General features: G+C 36.2%; 1 protein-coding gene across 3 annotated transcripts in view; it reads left to right on the plus strand.

Annotated features, from left to right (window-relative positions):
* Klp10A (kinesin-like protein 10A) overlaps positions 1-23,273 on the plus strand; it is a 216,519-nt gene that overhangs the window by 188,059 nt on the left and 5,187 nt on the right. For all 3 annotated transcript variants that reach the window (XM_069820646.1, XM_069820644.1, XM_069820645.1), the window contains 2 exons: positions 2,423-2,623; positions 19,909-20,083. In XM_069820646.1, coding sequence (XP_069676747.1) covers positions 2,423-2,623; positions 19,909-20,083 — 376 coding nt within the window. The remainder of the gene's footprint in view (positions 1-2,422; positions 2,624-19,908; positions 20,084-23,273) is intronic.

Raw genomic sequence — 23,273 nt, forward strand, 5'->3', positions numbered from 1 at the left:
TCACTCATTGCAATGATTTCACCATCAAAACTTGTTGCTCCATATCCAAGTGATCTATAAAGTGAGAAGAGACAGCACGTAACACCTGCACCGACACCTTGTTCTCTGGATATCATGGATCCGTCGGTGTATAAATGAAGCCAATTTTGTGGAGGGTACCTAATATTAATTGTCTCTAAAGACAATTGTTTCAGTATTTCAGTGTTTACTTCTGATTTCAGTATTTCTTCTGTTAAATTTAGATTATATTCCATATTTAATAGAGTTAAAGGGTTTGGTTTAATTTGTAGGTTTTCTTTTAAATTCGGGATATTGATTTTCTGTTTTAATTCTTGAACAATGGATATGAAACTTTTTTGAGTTTTCAATCTACAGAGAGGACTGTATGAATGCCAATTGTTTCCTGGTATTCTGATAAGTTTTTCATATTGAATCAGTGCTTTTTCTTCTATTGCCATTTTGTTACTGTTAATATTAGTGAGGAATCTCATAGAATCTATTGGAGTTGTTTTGATTCCACCAATAACGAGTCTAAGAGCTTGGTTTTGAACATATTCTATGTCGTTTATGAAAGGTGAAGTAATTAAAATTTCTCCGCAGTATGTCAGCACTGGCTGTATAAACATTTTGTATGTAGTGTTCAAAGTATTCCTAGAGCATCCCCATTTCTTTCCTGCTAGTCTTTTTAGAAGGGAGAATCTTTTACTAGCTTTATCAGAAATGTATTTCAAATGATTGCTCCATGTTAACTTATTATCGAAAATAACTCCAAGATATTTGGATTCATAAGTCCTAGGAAGATGTTGGCCATTGTATTGGATATTGAATTCTCTTTCTTTTTTACCAAGTGAAAATATTTGGTAGTTACTTTTGCTTAAATTGAGTGTCATAAAATTTGATGTATTCCATTCATGTAGTTGATTTAGAGCTTTAAGAGCAGAATTTTGAATTTTGTCTCTATGTCTGTAAGATCCGGAAGTCCACAAAACTATATAATCTGCAAATAGTGCTGTTTTCATGTTTGATTCCTCTAATAGGGAGGGTAAGTCATTTATATAAATATTGAATAAAGTTGTGCTGAGGACAGCGCCCTGAGGTAGACCTTGATATGTTTGTAACTAGAAAGTGAATTATTGAATTTAGTGGCAATGAATCTTTGACTAAGGAATTCTGATATCCATCTGAACATATTGCTGGAGATACCTAATTTCTGGAGTTTTAGTAATAATTTATTTCTCCAAACAGAATCATATGCAAACTGAAAGTCGATAAATATTGCCAAGGTATCTTCTTTCTTGTTAAAACTGTCTTTGATTTCTTGGCCGAGGCGTATGACTTGTTCATTGGTAGAGTGTAGTTGTCGAAAGCCGGCTTGTCTTGGTGATAAAAGATTTTGGGATTCTACAAAGTTAATCTGTTGGAGATCTTTCAATTGTGTGTGACTGGTGAACGGTTGAAGATAGAAACCTACAGTAACGTTTATATGAAAGAAAAACTCAACAAGTTTCGATATGCACATCACCATATCTCTATGTGAGCTCCAGCTGTCACTGTGACGATATCGAGGCGATGAAAGATTTCTTGCCAAGCATGTTGGAGCATGTCTTCTGGAATCCTCTCAATAGCTTCTATGATGCGCTCCCGGTTTACTTTACCTGACACATGGAAAGTGGCTTTGTCCGAGAAGAAAATCTTGGACATAAAATCAGGATCAGCGCCGAGACTGTCTAGCATCGTATTGGCGAATTCCACTCGTTTGGGTTTGTCATCTAGAACCAGACGTTGCATTAACTGCACTTTGTATGTGTACAGTTTGAGACATTTGTGGCCAATTCGTTGCAATGTTGATTTTGGTACTTGAAGTTCCCGCAAAGCTCTTCTTAATGACTTCCTCACTCATACACAGCTTGAACATTTGCACCCATTTCGTCGGATGTTCTATGACCACCACCATGCTTCTTCAACACTGATCCTGTAGCTAAAAACGTATCGTGCCACTTCTTAATGCTTTTAGCAGTTGGAGCATCATGGTTAAACACTCGCTGATACTCCCTTTGAACTCTAACAATGGATTTAAACTCCGCATACCACAACACAGTTTGCGCTTTCATCTGCGGTGTCGCCATTTTGACAATCGATACAATCTACGAAAAGAAACCGTGTCTGCGCACCATCTACGGACAGGATTCGAAACTTGAGTTTTCTTTTTATATAAATATTACCGTAAGATTCTATCTTCAACCGTTCACCAGTCATGTACAATTGAAGTTAAGTACATTCGAGCGGTCCACTGTGTATATCAGTTACATTAAAAAAGTATTGACTGTTCAATCTATCTTAAATACGAAGCAAATAATTGCAATCAGTTTCGGCCTGGCATTTAGATAATATTGTTTTTATTTTTAACTCATTTATGTTGCAGATTGCAATGATCAGTCCAGGAATGAGTTCGTGTGAACACTCGCTAAACACATTGCGATATGCAGACCGTGTGAAGGAACTGGCAGCAAATGACCCCATGGAGATGAAGACCTCTCCGAGCAGTGAGGAAGAACCCATGAAGGTGGAAGACAACAATGGAGCACTGGAGGACAGTGACCTTGCACAGTTGCGATCTCTTAATGTAAGTAACAGTTCCATGATAAATTATTTTTTCTTGCTGTGGATTTCGCAGACCAAAGTTCGTCATTTTGGACTCTGTTCTTGGCTGAGAAATGTAGAGCTGCTGAGTACAAAATCGTAAGTATGGTGGGTAATTCAGTTGCAAGTTAAATGGCAGATTTCACCTATGTAAACATCAGTTCGTAACTGATACTTTGAGGTGGTAGCCAGAAAATGGGCCCATAGGTCTATAGGCCCTTTTTCGGAAGAATGTTTAATTTGATTCTCCGTTTTAAAATCTACTTGCTTACCTACGTAGTTTCGTTTCAATATCTTGTAAACAGAGGGCAGGGTAGCTAATTAAATGAACCCATGCATCCTTGCGTAGTTGTGGAATTCAGCAAACATGAGTGAAGATGATCCTCAGAGTGAGGGAGAGTCCTTCCAGGATGTGCAGTAAAGTGTAAACTGCACTCTGAAGATAAACTTTGAAGTGAGTGTGAATCCATTCTAGATTAATGCAAAGTAATCTGTATTCTGTACCCAACAGATAGCCTTGAGTTTTACGTTTTCGGTACAATTTATGACGTAACTATGAGACATATGTAAGAAATATAATTTTACTAAAATGACTTTGAACTTGTAAATCTCTGCAATGTGCGCCATTCAATGCAGATATTTAATTGCTGCTGAAATATCATATTGAAAGTATTTTGATAAAGTAAACTTGTTCTCTGGAAAAAGGGCCTATAAAATGTTCTAATAAATTATAGGCCTATATATTTATAACATTATTAAAGCCGAAATGCATTATTTAACAAAAACTTGTAGACAAAATAATATATTGTAACAGTATACAAATTGTTATTTTGATAAAAGTGCATTCAAATCGCAATTACATAAAATAAATCTTTCTATCTTTATTTTCTCGAAACATGACTTTGCTTATGGGCCCTTTTTCCGGCTACCGCCTCAATTTCAAATGTTCTGAAAATTGGAACCATTTCAGCAGTCCTGGCAAAAAATTCGCTGTTATTTTGACTGCCCTTTACTTCATGTAGAAACTTTATAGGGCTGCAAATATCCTGTAGAATCAAAAATATAAATAAACTTTCTGATTGGTCAGTCAATAAAAGAAATGCTAGATCAAATGCTTTGTTGTGAATGAATAATAAATTTTAGTGAACATACAACTGTGAAAATAAACAGATGAAAATACAAGAAATTAATGTGAAATATAGAGGGGATGCAGTTTTGAATCATATGAGAGATTAAATTTAGAGATTATAGTTGCAATTGAAAATAAAAATACTAAACGTGGAAGTACTTCACGCATTGTGTTCATCTGACATAATTAGGAACATTAAATCCAGATGTTTGAGATGGGCAGGGCATGTAGCATGTATGGGCGAATCCAGAAATACATATAGTGTGTTAGTTGGGAGGCCAGAGGGAAAAAGACCTTTGGGGAGGCTGAGACGTAGATGGGAGGATAATATTAAAATGGATTTGAGGGAGATGGGATATGATGATAGAGAGTGGATTAATCTTGCACAGGATAGGGACCGATGGTGGGCTTATGTGAGGGCGGCAATGAACCTTCAGGTTCCTTAAAAGCCATTTGTAAGTAAATAGGAATGTGGAAGTATCAAAATAAAAAAAAAAACTTACATGAAAAGAAGTAATGTCAACATATACAGTATGAATTTAATCTCTAGCATGAAAGTCGAAAAATGGTCTTTGCACGGGTGACCTAATTTCTGTAGGTAAAATATTCTTGTTTATATTTTTTCTAAAGCATTATGCCTTAGACTAGGATACAGAATGAGCATTGATTTAAGTCATCAAAAGGGAAGAAATTTTCTCACGAAATATTGGCCAGCGTATGATTCTGGTGCCCACCCAGCACTGTAACGAATTTGGAGACCTACAGTGAATAATGAAATCTGGTTTCAAAAGCCAGCTTTAATAGTTGGGGGAGATATTAGTGCCAACCATATGTTACTCTTGTACTTTGACAATAATCGCTTGGTAGGCCCTGGCCCATCATAGGTTGCTAAAAACATTTCAAAATCAAAATTGTCGTTTTACAAAATCTTACTACGGAAATTCATATAATGTTTCATTTGGCATGTTAAGTCAATTGACTGACTGAAATTTTGTCTTTTTTTTTTACATAAGTCGAATACTGAATGTTGTTGAAACAGAAACAATCTCTTTGAAGTACTTATGTTGAACTGATAGTTGTCAAAGTGTCTTGATTATGGTTGGTGAAACTGGCTGAGGATGTTGCTCTCTTGATTTTGGTTGCTTGGAAGTTTAATGGCCATGCCAAATGTTTTTCAGATAACCAGATCCCTAACAAACTTGGCATCGGTCTTGAAAATTCGCAGGCAGAACATTGCAGTATGAAATGTAATGTATTGTGAACTGTGTTTGTTGTGGAGCTTCGTTAATAAATTTCTGTGTTTTTATTAACTTAACAATTCTTGACATTTTATTTAAAGAAGCAGATATCTGCATTGTGGGAGTCTTCCCTGTCAGGCTAAGTGATGAGCTATGTGTTATGCTGAGGTCGCACAGAGCGCGATGTTCGCTACACTTGAAAATATAGTTCTCTTTATTCACAGTTGGATTGGCCACACAGAGCTGCGTATGCGATGTTCGGTATCTTAGCTGCGTCAGTTGATATGTATAGGCATACACATAGACCATTGAACGGGTTTCTTTCACACCAAGTGCAGAACTCACATTCAAGTTGCAACAGTCATCTTCACAACTTGTGTTTTCCATGATTGTTTGTTGGAAGAAAGTGGTGCACGCAATTTTTCGAAAATTTCGTAATTTAATATCTGCGGAAATAGTGATTTTTATAGAGAAAAATATAAATATACACGGGTTAAATTTATTTTAGTGTTAAACATGTCTGAAAAAAAAAAAAAATAGGGAACTGATGATTAACACAAATACCTTAAGCGATGGAAATATTTTGTACCTTTGAAGGGTCAGTGTCTATTTTGAACAGATCACTTCGAAGTCAGTTTTTTTTTATACATACAGGTTGGCATACGAAATGTCAAACCATTTAATTATCTCGTTAAAATTTTAATATTGTAGTTTCGATGTTTCTAACTGCGCTAGTAGATGCCGAAATTCATGGAAAATCCGATAGGTAGCATCACAATTAAGATGTAACCATAGCTACGAGCACAAACATCAATTTGTGAAATGGTGGACAACAGGCGATTGACTGTTGAACACAAGGTGAAAGTTGTCTGTTTTTCGCCGAAACGAAGTGTGTTGTGAGGACTCAGAGACGTTTTCGTGCTCACTTTAATACAAGATGGGTTCCTAGCAAGCAGACAATTTACAGACAGTTTGAAACTAACGGTTCTGTGCTGGATAAAAGCGGCCGCGACGTGCTAGTGTCCATATGCCTGAAAACATCGAAGCGGTTCACGTGTCTTTGACTCGAAGTCCCTCTAAATCAACAAGGAGGGCTTCTGCCGAGTTGGGAATCGGTCGTCGGTCAGTGCAAAGGATCATGCATTCAGATCTTTAATTGTATCCTTACACATTTACCATTCTGTATAAACTTACAGAGAGAGATGAGGAGCGGAGGCTACAATTTGCGTTGTGGGCAATGGAAGAAGAGGCCATGCTCCACAACACAAGGTTTACAGACGAGGCCTACTTTCATGTGAACGGTGTTGTGAATAAACAAAATGTTCGATTCTGGGTGAGGGAACCTCCTCGCATACTGCATGAAAAAGAAATGTTTGGGGCGAAAGTTTCTGTATGGGCTGCAATTTCGAGCCACGGATTCATTGGTCCAATTTTTTTCGATTAAACTGACAACCAAGTTCGATACAAAACCATGGTGGAAAGCAGTTTAACCCTGCCCACCTCCTGGCAAAATTCTGGATTACCTGCACTAGATGTTTGATCTTCATGTGATGTCACATCAGTTTCCTGAAGGACATGGCTGCGGAAAAATGTGACCGCCTCATAGCCCGGACATTAATCCGTGAGATTTCTTTTTATGAGGATTCCTAAAGGAGACCAGAAAATGTGGTGCAGCTCAGAGCCCTTCTAGTGGAGTTGTACCGTGCGCTATCTGAAGACTTGTGTCGAAAAGTAGTGACGAATGTAAGGGTTCGTTTGCAAGAGGTTGTGAGACAAAACGGCGGTCATATGGAACATGTTCTGCATTAGAGATAAAATTTCGAATCCTAATTATTAATTCTATATAATTTTGCAAAGCTTTAATACAAATCAATACGTGTTATGTATAAAATAAATGGTATGACATTTCATGTGGCATCCTGTATATATAATAAATTTTTCCCTGTCTTTGATTTTGAATTCTTTTATCTGCTTTCCTTAGACACTAACCTATCAATCATAAAAATTACAGCGTGATTGACTATCATAGGAGCTAAGACATGAAATGTTTTAATGGAGTGGGAAATATTGTTTCTTGTCTCTTAGCTGCAACTGGTAGACAGAAGAGTTTCGTAAAAACATAGTTTTCAGTGTGGCCACCAGATGTAGCGAACATCGCAAACATACATAGCACTTTGTATGTCCTTAGCATTAGAAGTGTGTGCATAGACATGGAAGACCCCCTTTACAGTGCTTTGGTAATGGAGAACAGTTGGTGAAAACAAAGCAGTGTGGAAAAAGGAAGTCCCTGTGGGCATAGTCTGGCAGCGTTAATGAAGTTTCACTGCATGCAGAAGCAATACATTCACTTTATAATTCAGATTTTTCCTGACAGCATTGCTGACTTGATTCCTTTTTCCATGCATGCTTTGCTTAATTTATATCACCATTGATGATGACTGGTTTTCTAAACAGATTTTTAATGATCTGGAAGAACTCATTTGAGATGCTCGTCTCACAGCTTTTATTTAGGTGAATAGTCACATCTTCTGTTCTGTAAGTGAAGTAAAAGTCGAGATATGATATGAAGACACATGGGGATGTGGAGTTAAAGCATGCTTTCATGACTTCGGCATTAAATGAAGTGGTGTGGTCAGCATCATATTCTGTCTTTACTTCCGGGAAAGATCTGGTACTCAATTTGACAGGAGGCTAATTGGACTTTGGGAGTTGTGGAAATTGAGAAAAATCCTGTCACCACTCAGGATTGAACCCAGAACCTTTCCTTCTGTAGCCAGTTCCTCTACCAACTGAGCTACCTAGCCATTATTCTGACCACTATTCTGTAATAGTGACTATGCAATAAAAACAATTGCGTTAGATTTTTTAATTGACGAAGTGTTCATAGCTTCCTCTTGCACTACAGTCTATACTAAACTAGAAAGGTATTGACAGTTGAGCGGCTTCAAAGTGTCACCATGGCAACTTCTCGAACTAGCCAATCAGAGATCATGACAACAGGCCAATGTTACTGACTGTTTCACAGTGAGCAAGTGCTTGCCAGTTGCTTTATTCGGAAGTGTTGAATCTTCGTTACTGTATTACAGCAAATATTAGTGTTCTGTCGTGGCTATTGTTTTCGTATATATTTTGTTATTGATATGGGTAGAATTAGTTTGAGTTTAGCTTTAAATTTAATTTAGTTGCGAGTGTTTTATAACGTGATTTATAATGTCCGTGTATTTCACTTATACCATGTCGCAAGGCATCACTCCTGCAGTTAGCGGCACAAAATGAACCACAGGCTCCGAGGGAGAAATGAGTGCTAAAAGGGACAGCAAGAGGTCTAGAAGTAACGGAAAAGTGGTCCTGTTATAAGTCAGGCGAGAGAAATGGTTTGTAATGTGTGGGACTATTTCGACAAAGAAGAAAGAACGGTGGGCCTCTTATTCCTGTACACAACAGGTGGTAAATAGTACTACAGAGGCTCTCAAAATAGGAAAGAACATCATCGTTAAAATAGGAAAAAAGAAATTTAAATTCATTGAACAAGAGACTGGACCTTCCCGCACTTGAAACCCTGGGAAAGAAAAGAAAGTGGAAAAGTGAGTGACAAATTTAGATGCCTTTCAGGAGGATGCAATCCGGCGGCATGTATATTTATATTACCGATGGAAGGAGCATCCTACGCTAAAAAAGCTGCAAACTTCGCTTCGAGATGCGGGTCTTTTCCACGGCAGTGTTTCTTCTCTGCACACAGTCTTAAAGAATTTAGGTTTCAAGTATAAAAAATCAATAGTCGTAAGGTATTGATGGAGAGAACTTATTGCTTACACACTATGTATCATATTTGCATTCATTCATATGTTTATTATTATATTAGTCTGGTCAAAGACTCCTGTATGATACAAATTTATAAGTTTACGATTTCGTGTCAGCTGCTTAGTTCCGACACGACAGACAGGCGGCACAAAGAGCCACACTGCACTACCACACAATTTCACAATGTCACTCCCTTCCTGCGTGTGCGAGAGAGAACTCTCAAGACCTTTTTAGTTTTGTATAGACTGTAATCTCACTTTGTCATATCTTTCATAAAAAAATCTGTACACCAAATCAGTTTTACGTAAGAATAATAATAAGTTAATATACATATATAACATTTTCATTTTACTTCCTTATACAAAGTGTGAAAAGAAGAAGTATTGTGATGCTGCAGAAAATCTCTTCCAAAAATGTTGACTGAAATAAAAATGTTCAACATCCGTGATACTCAAAAAGTAGTTTTTGACATGCCTTCTTGTCTTATGTTCAGCATTATCTCCTACAGTAATATCTCCTAAACCATAGATAGGCATTTACTGGTTCGTGAACCGGAAGTGCTTCGAAACTTTCCTCCAATGCCGAGAGATGGGGCTGTGATTTACAGTGCTGGTCTGTTTGTATCAGTCATTCTGTACCATACAAATCAAAACTATTGAGAGGATCAGAAGCAAACAGGTATAAGTGAACTTTAGTTACTTTTGAGAAAATGTGATTGAAAATGTTCAAGCTTTCTTAAATTCCGTGAAGTTTTAATTGTAATTTAAAAAAAAAAAAAAGACAGTATTATTTTGTGCTAATATTAACTCGAATTGAAAATTGAGAGAACAGTCACTTTTCAAGTTTTTTAAATAGACTCGGTCTGGAAGACTGAAACACCAGTCTGGACTGTTTTATTTTTCTTTTAAAATCATGTAGATATTCTGAACATTTTTCTAGGTACTTTCACCATAGAAGTTTCAATGAATTGTTTTAGACATGGCCATGCATGCCTTAGGAGAGCCTGAGCGATCTCAAAAGATAAAATGTAACACTCATAATGTTTCAGTGGTCTTCGTGATTAGTCACATGTCTTTGCGAATTGCCTTTATGGATACCCATTAATATTTTTTATCATAAAAGGCAAAGAACATTTTCTCCTTTGGCAACATAGAAAAACAGCTGTTCTTCCCATTCATAATGAAATTTGCGTTTAAATGATTGTTTCATTAGCTTTGAAAATGCCATGACAATAATTCAACTCGAATTGAAGAGCTCAGGTGCAAAGGGGTACAAGTGACATTTCTAAAAAAAGATAGTTAAGTGCATCCAGGATAAACTAAAGCATATACAGTATATCTTTTAACCAGATCACATATTAAAATTAAAACTTCACAGAATTTACGAAAGCTTAAACATTGTTAATCACATTTTGTCAAAACTAAAGTGCTCTTATATCCCTTTGTTTCTGATTCCTTAAATTGTTTTGATTTGTACAGTATATAATGACTGATATTAAGAGACCAGCACTGTAAATAACAGCCCCATTAAGGAGTGTATTTATCCGAACATAAGAATTTGTTTTCTTTCCAATTTCTGCGATTGAGAAATGGGTGACATCACTGTTAATAACAGCCCCATTAAGGAGTGTATTTATCCGAACATAAGAATTTATTGTTTTCTTTCCAATTTCTGTGATTGAGAAATGGGGGACATCTTAAATTTGCGTCTTAAGAAAAATATACAAGTTGAATAATTTTTTTTTTTTAATGTTTTATGGCACACTAAATAGCACTACAGGAATAGTAGTTTATTCCACAATTCACTTGTTCACATTGGTATTGAATTGCGTGTTATATGACAAAAAAATTTTCCAAACGGTTATTGTACTTCAACTTCAACTCCTAGCAATTCGTATATAGTACATACCTTTTTATAAATACCTGAAGTATTTAGACTGCTAGGCCCTACAGGAATACAAATTTCGTTTCATCAAGAGGATCTATTTTTTCAGAAGTAAGTGAACTTTAACGTTTGTATGTTCTCGAACCACATTTAGTAATGGATTAATATTCTGTGAATTTATCAACAGTAATCTCACTAAAGGTTTTGATTTATCTAGAGAAAATCAAAACTCTAGTGGGATTTAATTGACTATTACACGATTAGAAGAAAGTATATAAAGATTAGAAGTAACAAAGTACTCCAATACAATAAAATATTAATTAACTTACGAAAATACAACTGTCTTCAAATGTATTATTGTACCATCTCAGCATTACAAATATTATGCTATATGGCAGTAGTGTGTTATGATTAGCTGTTTCCTTGTTATCAGTTGTGCCAACTATGGAATCTTCATTGAACTGTGTAGATGGTTACTAGTCAAGGCTTTGTTGATTCAATTTCATTTTTATTAAAACAATTGCATTCCACTTCAATTATCTGGATCCCAGAAATCAACGTCACTTGACAGATGATTTTCAATAAATCTTATTTTTAAACAATCTCTGATACGTGACTATCCATAATATCATATAGCAGAAGCTATATCATAACCTAAATAATATAAACAAGTGTTCAAAAAGTTTTAATTAATGATGATGACATAAAAAATAAACATGAATAATTTTAAAAGGAACAATTATTGAAAGTACAATTTTCAAATTTGGATGTTTTAGTGGTTGGTGGTTCAGTTGATGTTATATTGGATGTGTGCATAAAAGAAATGGAACTTGTTGATGTACATGGTATATTCCTCAAGTTATTCAGGATTCCCGAATGATGCTCTTCATTTATTTGTAAATAGGGTTTCAGGAAAGATGCTTAGCTATGACCAATGATCTTTATTAATTCTTGTTCTTGAATGCCAATGTGAGTCATATTTGAAACTGCTGTGCATCGACTGGAGTGGTTTGTAATTTTCTGTTTTATTGATGTCCAGATCAGTGTAGTTTGAAATGTTGGCAAACAAAGAAACAAATGCTAGGGTAGTGATAAAATAAACAAATGCTAGGAAAGCGATAAAATTAAACAAATGCTAGGGATGCGATAAAATTGTGCGATAAGCAGCCATGATTGGTTGAAAGACGTCCTTTCATACCGTTTTATTGGTCAAAAGTAGCATGACATAGTAAAAGTGTAATAGTCAACAAAAAATATCTTGAAAATTGAATCCTGCAGAAGCCATTGTAATACTAGGGGTAGTCTTAAATTCGATGTCATCTTATATTCTGGTAAATACAGAAATACATAATTGTGATATACTCTAAGACAGTTCTCTCTTCTTTTCTTCTTCTCCATTAAACAGTAATAATTTGTCAAGTATGTTTGTTTCTGTTTTACTAAAATGGTTTGTATGTATGTATCCATTACCTACCCACTTCACTTGTGTGGTTCGGGTTCCACATATTGCTCATAGATGGCAAGACTGTGACCCATTTTCAAGATGCACATCATTTTGACAGGTCATGCTATGCATGTGTAGTATCTGTAGAAATTATGTCGTGTATTAGAGTGAGTATATGTGTAAGTGTAGTGTAGGGAATGGGTGAGGATGATGAAGGGAGAAGGGTAAATCCGGCACCAGCACATAGCCTACTGCTATGGAATAACACCAAGGGGGGCTGCCAATAATTATTTTATTTTACATATATAATATTTACACACTTGGTCAGTTTTACTCCAAAATATAACACTAATGGTGATGTACATGACATTTATGTCATGGGATGAACCCCTGGATTTGTCTTGATATTTAAAACCTTATACAGTAGAACCTCGTTAATACGCTCCCACTTATAATACTATCCTGTTCATTACGATATTTTCATACAGTCCCTGGACATTTCATATACAGTCCTGCATAATTTTATCCTCTTATAATGCTTCCAAATCCCGCTTGTAGCGCTTCAAATCGAAAATGAGTAAAAAATTCCATATAAATTGCGAAACTTGAGTTTTAAAAGCATGCTGAAGAAATAAGTTGCTGTGGCAGCACTGAGGGCTGTTGCATCACGAGTATAATACAAGAAAGAAATTTCACCTTCTACCTATAAAAAAAAAAAAAACCCTGTGGCAGCATTATCGGAATTTGTATTTACCAGTATTTTCCTTAGATGAAAGGATTTTAACGCTCAGAAGTCTCTCTGTCAATACATTCCTGTCCTTTCTGTAAAATTTAGTGATTCTTTGAATTCTGAGGAGTGTGCAGTAAGTTTGATAGTGCAAAATGGCAAAGCGGAAATCTTTGTCGGTAAGTAAAGAATTACATTAGTGTTGCTCCTAGTGGTGTATCAAGTAAAGTTATCTGTAGTTATTTGAACCACAGAGAAAATGTTATCATTCATAATAGTAGTACGGTTATTGCAAGTTATCTTGAACGTCCTGAGCGGGGACAGAGAGGCAGAGGGAAGGAAGCGCGTAATGTAGGTAGAGCCAATTGAGTTGTTTGCACATGCTCTGCATTATAATCTCTTGTCAAAAAACATAGAACCATTTCCTTACCTGCGTACCAGTAGTGTTAACATGGAGCAGTCAACACCTGTGGAGTAATGGTCAGCGCGTCTGGCCGCAAAACCAGGTGGCCCGGGTTCGAATCCTGGTAGGGGCAAGTTACCTGGTTGAGGTTTTTTCCGGGGTTTTCCCTCAACCCAATACGAGCAAATGCTGGCTAACTTTCGGTGCTGGGCCCCGAACTCATTTCACCGGCATTATCACCTTCATTTCATTCAGACACTAAATAACCTAGATGTTGATACAGCATCGTAAAATAACCCAATAAAATAAAACATGGAGCAGCAACCGTAGGGTAGTAATTATGGTGAAATCTACACCGTGGAGAAAAAGTAACACTGTTATCCACAGCAGAGAAACAGAAATTATCGCAAATATAATTGAGTGTTGCGAGGAGGAAAAATTAAACAAATGTTTGCTGGAACCTCTTGATAAGGAATATGAGAGATTGGCTAAATACTCTGGCAAAAGTATTAGTTCTGTGAAGAGAATTAAAAATAATACTGAATTACAACCGAAAGAACCTCACACTACTCCGGGAAAGAATAGGTATGTAATGTTTCGAAATTATTGCTATAATAGTTATGTACAATAGGGGGTATACTGTGAGCGACATAATGAATTACTGTTGTAAGTTATTATTTTATTATAGTTCTACAAAACATATTATTTCATTCCAGAATTAGGACTTGTGTAAAGTTGAAGTGGACGACTTTGATCAACATGTCATTTGGGATATAATCGAAGAATTCTATCTTGTTTAGAAAGTAGTACCTACGATTAAGAAGATAATTCCGAATGGATGATGCCATTGACGAAATAATAATTAATTTTGGACCGAACTATGACTGATAGTAGCAATGATAGCGATATGGATTGTGTATAATTGTAAATTAATGTAAATTCAAATAATAAGCCTGTAAAATATTGTTATAAGAATATGTACATATCAGTTGTAGGTATAAGTCATGTAGACCTATATAATATATAGACATAGCTGTAGTAACTCCGCCATTGCCGGTTCCCAACACTGATGAGAGAGGAGGAGTGTACACACGATTATATTTAAATACTTACTCATTACAGGTTAATTAAAATCTGCTACAAAACCATGTTCTCCTGAAAACTGGAGTGTCGTGAGATGATGATGTCTGTATTGAACCAAGTTCTTTTGCAGTAGAGAGTCGTAAAGTGAAAGAACCAACGTTTTCTGAAAAGAGTCACATTACCCGAGGGAGGGGCAACCTTGCCGTGCTGTTACGTTGATGAGTACATGCTGTACCGAGCAGTTCGAAAGACAGACTTAGGGGATGTAAGGTTCAAGATAGCTTGAAATAACAGTACAAACACATGGAAAACAATAATAAAACATTTTTTTTTCTCATATGAAATGAGTTCGTATTTGCATTTTGCACTGCAACTGATGCAAATATATGTTTCCCAGGAAGTGGTGTCTAAATTGTTTTCCCCATTTCATAAATCATTTCCCATCTATAGTGCTGTCCCACTTATAATGCTTTAAGACCATAGTTCCTTGACGAGCATATTAACTAGTTTATATTGTAATTGAATTAGTCAATACAATAAGGGCCGAAGTCCAAATTTTGTACAATATTGCTTTTTGTGTGAAACTACTTCTCCAAGACAAGATGTGCATTATGCATTATTCAAAATTTTGTTACCAGACTATAGGCACCATGCATTTACAGACCCAGAAACAAAATTTGGGCCACCTAAATTTTCAAAGTTCCAATTATAATATACTGTGCATGGACAAAATTTTGTTCCTGGGTCTGTCCTACTAGTGGCACCTTGTTGTGGCAGTATTTGTAAGCTTTTATAGACAGTACGACCTGTTTATCAGTTATACATTTTGATACATAAGCTGAAGAAATGTGCTGTATAGTCATTTTTTTTTTTTTTTAGAGCTCACTTGAAAAGAGGAAAAATCTTTGCATTATTGGACAAGTGAACTACGTGAAGGAAGTGAAGAAGGATATTAATATTTTCATTTCGGCAGAATTAGACGTCTGCAGCCCTTTTGCTTTACAAAGTACAATTAGACGTAAAATAATTAATAATATTACTATCACAATCACAATAATTATCATCATCATCATTGCCATAATGCTTAATACTCTTATTGAAGTAAATAATTTAATTCAACCAATTACAACCTCGAACAAAATATTCCTAATTCCACATGACATATTCTAAGGATAGGCCTATTGATGATCTTTTTCTAAGAGAAAAGCCAAAAGTTGCTCTTCCTGCCTTTGAATTGAATTATGATTCGGGGGGGGGGGGATCCTTATTAAGTACATATTAGAAAGTAAGACGGAGGTGGATCTCGTCTGTCGAAGTGTAATAGGTCACTTATTAGTGAATGTCGAAAAAGAATTTTAGAAGACTAAATTCATTGTATAACTCTTTTTAGTTCTTTAATGATACTGTATCAACTAATAGGTTATTTTGCGTTGATAGAACTGGTGATAGCGAGATGGTATTTGACAAGATGAGGCTGAGGATTCACCATGTAGATTATCTGGTATTCGCCTTAGGATTGGAGAATGCCTCGGAAAAATGCTGTATCGAACGTACTTAAAAATTAAACACCACAATGTTAAAATAGGAGAACATAGCATATTTCCATTAAACGAAAAAGAGTATGTAATATTGTCACTGTTGATCGACTTGCAATAATTAATACTTTAAAACTGGCAGAGAATCCTGAGTAACTTACCAACATCTCCTAACAAAGTGACGTCTTTTTTTTTTTTTTTTTTTTTTTTTTTTTTTTTTTTTTTTTTTTTTTTTTTTTCAAGCCAACAGTTGCAGGCAAAGAAGAATAAAAATTTGCAGCACAAGAAAGTACTTTTATCACACCATCAAGGCCCAGTTTTATCAACAAGGGTTAAAACTTAACCTCGTGTTATACAGTTCTAACTCTTTTGGCTAAAATTCTGTTTCATCAACAGAAGTTATGGGTAGTTTTAACATGGGGTTAAACTTGGGGTTAAGTTAACACCTACCTTCAGTTGGGTTAAATGTTTAACTCGGGGCTAAAATCAATATGGCTGCTGTAAATAATGGTTTTTTATGCAGAATTGTTAAATTTAGATGTTAAATCGTGTTCTTAACAGAGAGAGATCTTTGAGAAATTATTTTCAAAACCTGTCTCAGAAACAATGTCTAAGGGGGTATAGATTTTTTTATGAAATTCACGTGAGGTTAGAATACACAACAGAGAGAAACAGAGAATGTGTGATATATATGGGGTGTGTGTATATATATATATCATATGCTGCGAGTACTAGTAACATTAAAATATTATGCTACAAAGTCTTTTTATATAATAAATTGGAAACAATGTTGTAGTTTCAAAAGCTACTGTTAGTAGAATTATCTCTAAGGTATTTGCAGGTATAGCATCAATAAGACAAAGATAATATGTAAAGTTTCCTTTTGTTGAAGAATGTTCGCGTGTTATTCCTGACATTTTATCAAATGTACCATTTTCCTAGCATTTTGGGTGCACTAGATTGTACGCATGTAAAAATCCAATCCCCTACAGGCAGCAGAGTGGAAATATATCTTAACCGGAGAGGATATTTTTGTATTAAAGTTTAAATAATCTCTTATGCAAACCTCAAAATTCGGGATATAGTAGCAAGGTGGCCCAGATCAGTTCACGACAGTACTATCTTCACAAACTCGCACATTATAGCGCAATTCGAAATAGGCACAATCAATGAAGGAATTTGGCTTGATGATAGTGGGTATCTGTTAAGGAAATACGTATTAACACCCTATTTACATCCTCAAACAAGAGTACAACACAACAACAATACAGCTGACATGAGGACACAAAACTGTGTGGAAAGATTGATCGGACTTTGGAAAAGGCGTTTTCCAGTTCTTAGCTTGGGATTACAGAGCAAACTACATAACAGTAATTGTAGCTACAGCAATATTACATAACATTGCTGTGGAAACCAATGATGAATTTTCCACAGATGACTTGACAGTGTGTCAATAGATCACAGAGAGAAGAAGGAACAGGAATGTTATGATGTCTTTATATTTAGTTGTTAATTCGATTAACAAAGATTTTTCTATTGCCGAAAAATTTGAGCTTCTGTTTCTCATCCTAACCTCTTCCATTTCCTTGTTCACTGTTCTCGAGTTGTGGAAGAAAACAAAAGAAACACGCAGCAAAGTGTGTTCATAAAAACAAATTCTCAGTCACGGTCTTCTAGATTAATACTTTTCTTCTTTCCCTTGAGGGTTAAAGTGATGTTAGCTAACTCTCTGTCGAAAAGGCTTGATGATATACGTTAGTTACAAGAACGAGTTAAAATTTTAACCTGAAGTAAACTCAGGGTTAATATATGTTTAACCCATGTTGACAAAACCAGGCCCAAATGTATTCTCCCCCCCCCCCCCCGGAGTTTTCATTTGATGGATTGCACTTCTTCCATTATTAAGAATATTTGAATATGAGTGGAAGCAGCTTTACTTGCAGTTGCACTAAACGTGAGAAGATTTTAGTGAATGCTCATCCCTTGCATTACATGTGCAGGGCATATTTCAGCCTCATGAACACTTACTGGAACAATGAAAAGTAGTAGCATACCTGCCAACCTATAGAAGTGGAAAATCGGGAGATTTTGATTTCAAGAATAAAACTGCCAAAATACATACCTGTCTTACTGCACCTCATTGTTTGTTTTCTTCAGCGAAGCTGTGGTAGCAGCTTTTGTCTTTCTTAAAATAATTATCATCAAAAGTTTGTTCATAGAACTTACTGTGCTGTCGAGACTTCGTAATTAAAAACTTTTCCAGGTTATTGTTGGATGTTGATGTTCGAAATTGAGTTGTCTTCTTCTCGTGACTGAAAATTCTTACACATTCTGCATTATCAAGGATGGCAGTTGTCTTTGTCCTGGCACACCCATATTGTTTTGCTATATCGGATTTCGGAAACATTTTTCTAAATAGTGGGCCAGCATGATCAGGCAATTGACATATTGTGTTCTATGAATGATGTGAACAGACACTATGCATGTATGACACTGTTATTTTCATTTGAGAAGAAACTATTGTCAATTTTAAAATTCCGTTCTTCACAGCAAATATTGTCCTTGTTTTACAGTTTGAAGTGCATAATAATATTGCCTTTACCACCATGAGAGACACTTAAATCACACTGGCAGATTGTACAAGAAGCGAAAGTGGTACCTTTCTTTGATTTGCTTATAAATTGAAATTCCACGGCATACGTTTCTTTACAACACTGTTCATACTTTTCACTTGTTTTGAGTTTTTCAATGACATCATATTCATTTGTGTTTTACACCGCAATTACACAAACTAGAAAACTTATTCCCTTGCTGCAATGTAACCATAATGCTTCCAAGTTCCACATTGTTGACTGGGATGCTCATTTCGGGGCCATGCACAACTATTTTACCTCGGGGGGGGGGGGGGGAAGAGACACTAATATGTTGTTGAAACAAGTGCACAAATTTCCTGCCATGGCCAGCTGCCAGTGGCATGGATTTCACCACAAAAAGCAAACGTGGGGAAAATTCGAGAGAATGATATGATTCCGGAAAATAAGGAATCTCCCAATTAATTTGGGAGGGTTGGCAGATATGAACTAGGCTTCACTTAGCTAAAGCAATTTTGATTGTGAAGAATAATCTTTCTTGTATGGACTTTCATACCTGGATCCAAAGTCAGACCAAAATATTACCAGAAATAAACAGTTCTGACGAGTAAAGACACAAAATGTTGAAGTAGTCTTATAATATAAGTAAATATTATAAAATACTCCATAGTTTGTCATATAGAATTCTTATCTAATCCACAGTTAATTCCCTATTTACCACGCAAATCATCTGTAGCTGCATTTAGATTGGCAACAGGCCATGACTGTTTGGCCAAACACCTGCATAGAATTGGAATATATCAGTCCACTAACTGCCCATTGTGCAACTCAAGCCAAGAAATGGATTCGGAAAACCTCAAAAACTGTGCTTCAGTGGCTGACCATGACAAAATCTTTGAAAAATATTGGAGTGCAAGAAGTAAAATGACTTTGTCAAACACCTGGCATTAGAAAACAACTTAATTGAACATATTATACAAATCTGGCTTTCAGGTAGTAGCTCCCTGTAAAGCAGGTTCCAGCCCTGGAACAATTTTTCCTTGAAATTATTTAATTTACTTGAAAGCCAGATTTGTATAATACATTCGTTACTGGAGGTACGTTAACAGAAAGCCACAATTTAAAGTCACACAGTATTTGTGTGCACTCACAGTTGAGTTCTGGCGTCTTGTCAGCTTATGTGAGTTGTGTGGATATAAAAAAGGAAAAATTGTGACAGTGTCGTGTATAGTTCCTGGGGTAGCTCAGTCGGTAGAGCATTCGCGCGCTAAGCAAAGGGTCCCGGGATCGACACCCAGCCCCGGAACAATTTTTGCTTGAAATTATTAATTGAACGTACTTTAGGAATTTATTTTTAAATGTATCTTTTGGGAATAAATTCCTACATCACTTTCTATTTTCTCTCACTAACTTGGTGTGAATTTTGGTTGCAGGAAGGTGAGATTTCAGCTGACCTGTTCACATTCCACGAAGCAGTCTCACAGTTGCAGTTGCTAGAGGAGGAAGTGTTGGACACTCACACCAGCTTGGCGGAGATGGGTCCTCAGTGGACAGAGCTGGACCACACCCTGCTGGCCATGACAAATGATGTCGACTACGATCAGGATGGTGAGACTTCTGCAAACAAGCAGCTATCTGTTCAGAATAGTTCCCTAAGTTCTCAGACCAGTGTTTCTGTAAACCATCTCCACAATAGGGGATCCAATAGTTTTCAAAATCATTCCCGAAGTGAACATCCCACCGTCTTCGAAAAATACACCCAAACTGGACATTCCAATGTATGTGAAAAGAATATCCCAAAGGGATGGTCCAAATTCTTCAGAAAATGTTCTCAAAATATTCATTCTGATATCACTGTCAGTCCTCCAAATGGACAGATACAGAATTCACAAGATTCTCAAATACAGCATTCTGATAGCTTCCATAACTGTTCTTCCTGCAAATCTAATCAGAGCCTTGGTGAACAGCACAAACTCTTCCGAACTTCTATCATGGATTGGAATTCCACATCATTGGGAAATTGTTTTCCACATAAGAAGTCCAGTATTTTTCAAGAATACTCCTCCAGAGAATATTCCAGTAAGATTAGTAGTTATCATCTCAAAACCTTTCCTGATTATTTTCCTAAACACGAATCTAGCCTCTCCCGATCTAATTCTCCTGACGTCTTTTGTTCCTGCCCCAGAAAGATTCCAGAAGACTGTAATGATCTCTCAGCCTTTCCAAAATCTCAGAGTTTTTCATGGTCAAATAAGAATTCTCATTTCACTTGTGAGGGTGACAGAAGCCGTTATAGCAAGAGACAAAGTTCTGAGTGTCTGGCGTTTGAAGACAAGCACAATGTTAGAGATAGGCTTTCCCCCACAAATGGAGGTGATGCAAGTGGTCGTGAGGTTATGGAGACTCTGACAAATGTCGCGATTTTCACGCTTCTTCCAGTGATATACTGCTTAGTTTTCATCTTGGTGTCCCTGTGGAACAAGTAGTATGCACCTGGCAGGGCAGGACCCGCCATTATGTTGCATGGTTTTTTTTTTTTTTTTTAAATGGAATGCTGCATGTCCTATATAAATTATATGGTGGAGGAACTGTGTACATATTAAAGGTCTGTTTGTATACTTCTTGAAATTGTTAAATAAATAGCTTAAGTTGAAGTATTTGATGGGAGTCTGTTCTTTATGAGAGAGTTGAACTAGTCGACACTCTAAACCCACTTAACTGGCAATAGAGTAGGATTTGAGAGAACATCACTTGACTGCATGTATGGAGAACCATATCTCTCTGAGGCTTAAGATACCTCTTGCTTAGTATTGTGGCATTGAAAATTTGTGTAATTTTATGTAATGTATATCTTATCTCTGTGTTTAAATCACAATTTCCCACTTTCGTGAAGGTTGGCAGACATGTAATGAGTTGCCGAGTAGGTTGTCATACTTGAAAATTGCAGCATGCTGGCAGTTGTGTTTCTATTGCAGATTGGTGTAGGAATCGATCTTATCTCGATCCAAATCCATGTGTTCTGCGAAATCGTAAGCGCCAGAAGCCCTTGGAGCGAATGAGTGGTAGGAATTGTCCCAGTTCTCTGGTTTGGACTAGCTTTGGTTTGCCTTCTCACCAGTAGACGGCCCACACGACCTCGTACACGTGTGTGGTGCTGCATGGATCTGTGCATTACATAGCTGCCAACCCTTCCACCTTGTCCTCAGAACTCGATAGTCTGTCCATATGCTTCAAATTGTGTAGGTAGGACCTTGCGAGCAGAGCTGTCTGCTTTTTACACATTTCATAATTAAACAGTTGGTAGTAACAGTTCTTTAATTTTAAAATTTCCATATTTGTCAGTTTTATATAAATGCCATTCGTGCAGTGTTACAGCTCAAATTGAATTCACATTTATTATTTTGTTATTGAGAGGCCTTAAATTTCGGTAGTCTAGGATTTGCTGCTATACAATTGTGATTTGTGGTTGCATGGCTTTTTCTTTCTTGTTTGATCAAACCATAATGCTACAGAATCTAGAAAGAATGGTAAGATTTGGTAAGTGAGGAAGTTGGGTAGTAAAAAGAAACTGCAGAGATCACTGCATGCTTTTATTCTTCCAGAATACCTTGTAACAAATAACATTTTGGATTGCGTTCATGTTGCATATTATTATTGTACAGTGAAACCTCCCTAAAACGAAACGTGATCTGATCTGATCGTTCCAGAATTTTTTTTCCGTTTTCACAGGATTTCGTGTAACAAAGGGCAAAACTAAGAATAGACTACTGCAATATGCTCACTGTAGGAAGAACACAATGAAGAAATAATTTGAAATAAAGTTGCTACAGTACATGCAAAGTTAATTTTATTTTCATAATTATTAACTTAAGTAATTGCAGCCTCTCTCTCTCCATCTCTCTGCGCCCTAGTTTCTTGGCTCCCATATTTCTTTTAAAGTGCATTGCCGCGACCTTTTTTTTTTTAAGGGAACGTTGCAGGATTTCCTTTGCGTCCTGCATCAATTCAGAACGTAAATTGCTCCCTGATCCATCGGTTATGTAATTGAAATTGTGTTTGATGGAAAAAGAAATAGATTAACTTCACGTTAGACAAATCAATCCTTTGATGGCAGGTAGAATTGTCTAAAAACCGTATGATCTTATGACCTTGACGTATCATTGCTTCATTAAAATTATGAAGCCACTCTTCCATGATAGAACTGGTCATCTAGGCTTTTTTTTTATTAAATCGCACAGTTTTACTTTATTCTCACTGTTATTTAACACTGTATTGGCATATTAACATAAAACTAAGAATAAATAAACGGAAATGTGAAACTAAATTGACACTACACTACAATTATTCACAGTTTTATTCTATTGTCCTTTATCATTGTATTGGCTTGTTAACACAAAACTAAGAAATGAAAGAAAATGCAAGAGGGTTGGAAGAAGTAATGGTACAGGAGGTCAGTAACCTGCCCGGTCCTTGACAATAAGCACAATAGTGACATGGTTAGAGAAGCTTCACCCCCAACATCTGACAAAGAATAGCGAAAGTCTTCCAGTTCATTGCATGTACAATCACACACAAAAAATTATGTCGTGTTTCTTACAGTATTATCGCAAAATTAAAAATGATTTGAAAGAATTTAGCAACAGTTATGCTTAAAATTATCTGTTTTATCCAGGTTTTCTTTTACCTCAATTGAGCCCAAAAATGATTATGTTTTCGCGTTAGGCAGTTTTCTGCTTTAAAGTATTATTTTACTTAGAAAATCATTCCATTCCCAAATTTATTTTCGTTTGTGTAGGTT

Source organism: Periplaneta americana, chromosome 3, assembly GCF_040183065.1.
Source record: "Periplaneta americana isolate PAMFEO1 chromosome 3, P.americana_PAMFEO1_priV1, whole genome shotgun sequence".
In the NCBI taxonomy this organism is placed as follows: Eukaryota; Metazoa; Arthropoda; class Insecta; order Blattodea; family Blattidae; genus Periplaneta; species Periplaneta americana.